The sequence below is a fragment of the Habropoda laboriosa genome, unplaced genomic scaffold (genome assembly GCF_001263275.1).
Source record: "Habropoda laboriosa isolate 0110345459 unplaced genomic scaffold, ASM126327v1 scaffold22, whole genome shotgun sequence".
Lineage (NCBI taxonomy): Eukaryota > Metazoa > Arthropoda > Insecta > Hymenoptera > Apidae > Habropoda > Habropoda laboriosa.
The window spans coordinates 6,684,062-6,686,328 of NW_017100261.1; the positions used below are offsets into that span (position 1 = coordinate 6,684,062).

Sequence of the window (2,267 nt, forward strand, 5' to 3'; positions counted from 1 at the left end):
ATAAAAACGTTTTATAAATTTTTATTTTGTCAAATGTATTAGTCCTATAAACATAATTACTATATTATAAAAGATACATTTCAATTAGTACACAAATTTTTAAATTTTGCAATATACATATGTATTTAAGATCGACTATTTTCTCTTTTGTTTCATTATTTCATCAATCTTTTGTTAGTTAAAAATATCAATTTGGAAAGGTTAAATCCATTACAAAATTAATCTTCTCATTTTAAATTCCCTGTAACACTACATAAAAATCTAAATATAAAGTAAAATATGCGTAAGTTGTATCACTAACGTATTTATTGTAATTTGATACCATTTCTGAGTAGATAAGTAAAATAACATTGTTACAGATAAAACAAGTCCGAAATGCAATATAAAACTATGCTCAAACAACGCTGTTCCACCCTCCTCAGTAGTTCACGCTTGTCTTGGTCCATCCTTGGCACAAATATTTTTCGATTACGCTCATCATGATACGATAAAGTTGTTGGACTTATTGACATCTTCAAAAAGATCGAAAGCATGTTTCTCAGACACATCCTATGATCATTTACGTGAAAGCACATTTTTACCGCCAACAGATAATCAAATCACAAAAGCATTCGTTCATCAAAATATACTAGGTAACACTACAGAAAAAATTAAACGCATTATACATGACTGTAATTTCGTATAAAATCGTTAGAAATAGGCGAAACCATCTTGCAACGTGTTAAAAAGCAAATTGAAGAGAGTCTGAGAGAAAAAATAGAGAGGCAATCACGCGAGAAATTTTATATGTACCAAGCGAAAAAAAGGCGGGAAATCGAGCTGATTACGCAACAAATGCACGAGAAATATGAGGAATATATTGATGTTGTTCGGGAAGAGTTAGAGAAACAACTTGAAGTAACAATCTTCATTATAATATAGATTGTTATTTCTCTAAATTATATGTAAAGAAAGCATAGAAGGACATGTTACAAAAATTAGAGTGCATTTTAATGGAGCAAAACATTTCATTTTACGTTAACTGAAATTTGCAATTTTAACCGATTATGCAATAGAAATAACAATGAAAAGAAAGTTTTATTTATATTTCTGACAGGAGGAATGTTTGTTTTGGATACAAAAGTAACGAATATAATATTTCAAAGTTACGTAATTCTTAAAATAATTGAATTGATTGCAAAACAATATTTTGTTTTAGTCTAATAGTATTAAATTACGTTTCTTCTATTAATGTAATTAAAATATTTAAATAGATTTTTTGTTTTAAATTATCACTACTTCAAGTAAAGACTGCATTTATGTATTGATAATGATAATTATCGCTTTATTTGAAGTAATAAATATACAGAGAAAAAAGAAATAATTTTACTTCTCAGATAGAATGGTCGATAGTGGCCGCAGAGTGTGCCAAGAACACTCAAAAAGCAGTTGTGCAAGAACGAATAAAAGTAGTAAACGAAATGATGGGAAAAATGCGTGCGGAAATGACTTACGTTGTACAGTCACTATATAAAGAATTTGAAGAATCGTTTTGCGCACAAAGAGACACTATAATTGCCGATTTTAATCAAATCATGAGGTTCATATTTGCGTATCCGTAAACAACGCTTTTACATAATTAATCTGAAATCAAATTTGCACAGGTCGAAGCATGTACAATTAAAAAAAGAAATGCAAGAGTTCGAAGAGAAAGTAAGCAGAGAATTGCACGTTCAGAAGCGTCAGTTTGAAATGCAGAACACTACAGATATAATTTATGTTTTGTGCTTGGAAAGGCAACGAAGTAACAGGGAAAAGCACACCCTGCATAAATACTTTCAGGTAATGAAATTCTTCAAATCTTTTTAGTTAAGCACGAAAAAATAATACATGCAAAACTATGTACAAAAACAGCAACAAATCAAAGGATTCCACGATTTGATCGTTCGCCTGGATCATGTAATTGCCGCTATTAGGGAAGAAATTGTTAATTGTCACGCGGAGAAGAAATTATTGGAGGAACAACTTTCCAATGTTACTAAACATTTTCAGAAGTTTATTGATTTCACGTTTAATGCTATGCCAGGGCAAGCTGAATTTTTGTTACCATTAGAGTTACAACGATTGATTAATTTAAACAACAATAAAGAAGAAAAAAGTAAAGAAGCAAAAAATTAGCAGAATAATAGGAAAAACATTAAAATTGTTATTGTCAGGTGTGTGATATACTGTTGAAATTCTGTTATGTATTGAACGTCTTTTTGAAAAATAAAAAAATAAAAGTTTAG

The 2,267-nt window shown here is 29.5% G+C and overlaps 1 protein-coding gene across 1 annotated transcript; it reads left to right on the forward strand.

The window, feature by feature from the left end:
- Positions 1-279: 279 nt before the first annotated feature.
- Positions 280-2,157, forward strand: LOC108572641 (uncharacterized protein C6orf163 homolog). Its single transcript, XM_017934900.1, has 6 exons — positions 280-283; positions 360-632; positions 695-897; positions 1,377-1,579; positions 1,644-1,821; positions 1,894-2,157. The coding sequence occupies exons 1-6, from the start codon at positions 280-282 to the stop codon at positions 2,155-2,157; spliced, it is 1,125 nt and encodes a 374-aa protein (XP_017790389.1).
- Positions 2,158-2,267: the final 110 nt, after the last annotated feature.

Bases quoted from the DNA above. Each gene is read 5' to 3' on its own strand.
- LOC108572641 (XM_017934900.1), top strand. The intron at 898-1,376 runs GTAACAATCTTC...TTTACTTCTCAG, and splicing joins AGTTAGAGAAACAACTTGAA to ATAGAATGGTCGATAGTGGC. The intron at 1,822-1,893 runs GTAATGAAATTC...GTACAAAAACAG, and splicing joins CCCTGCATAAATACTTTCAG to CAACAAATCAAAGGATTCCA.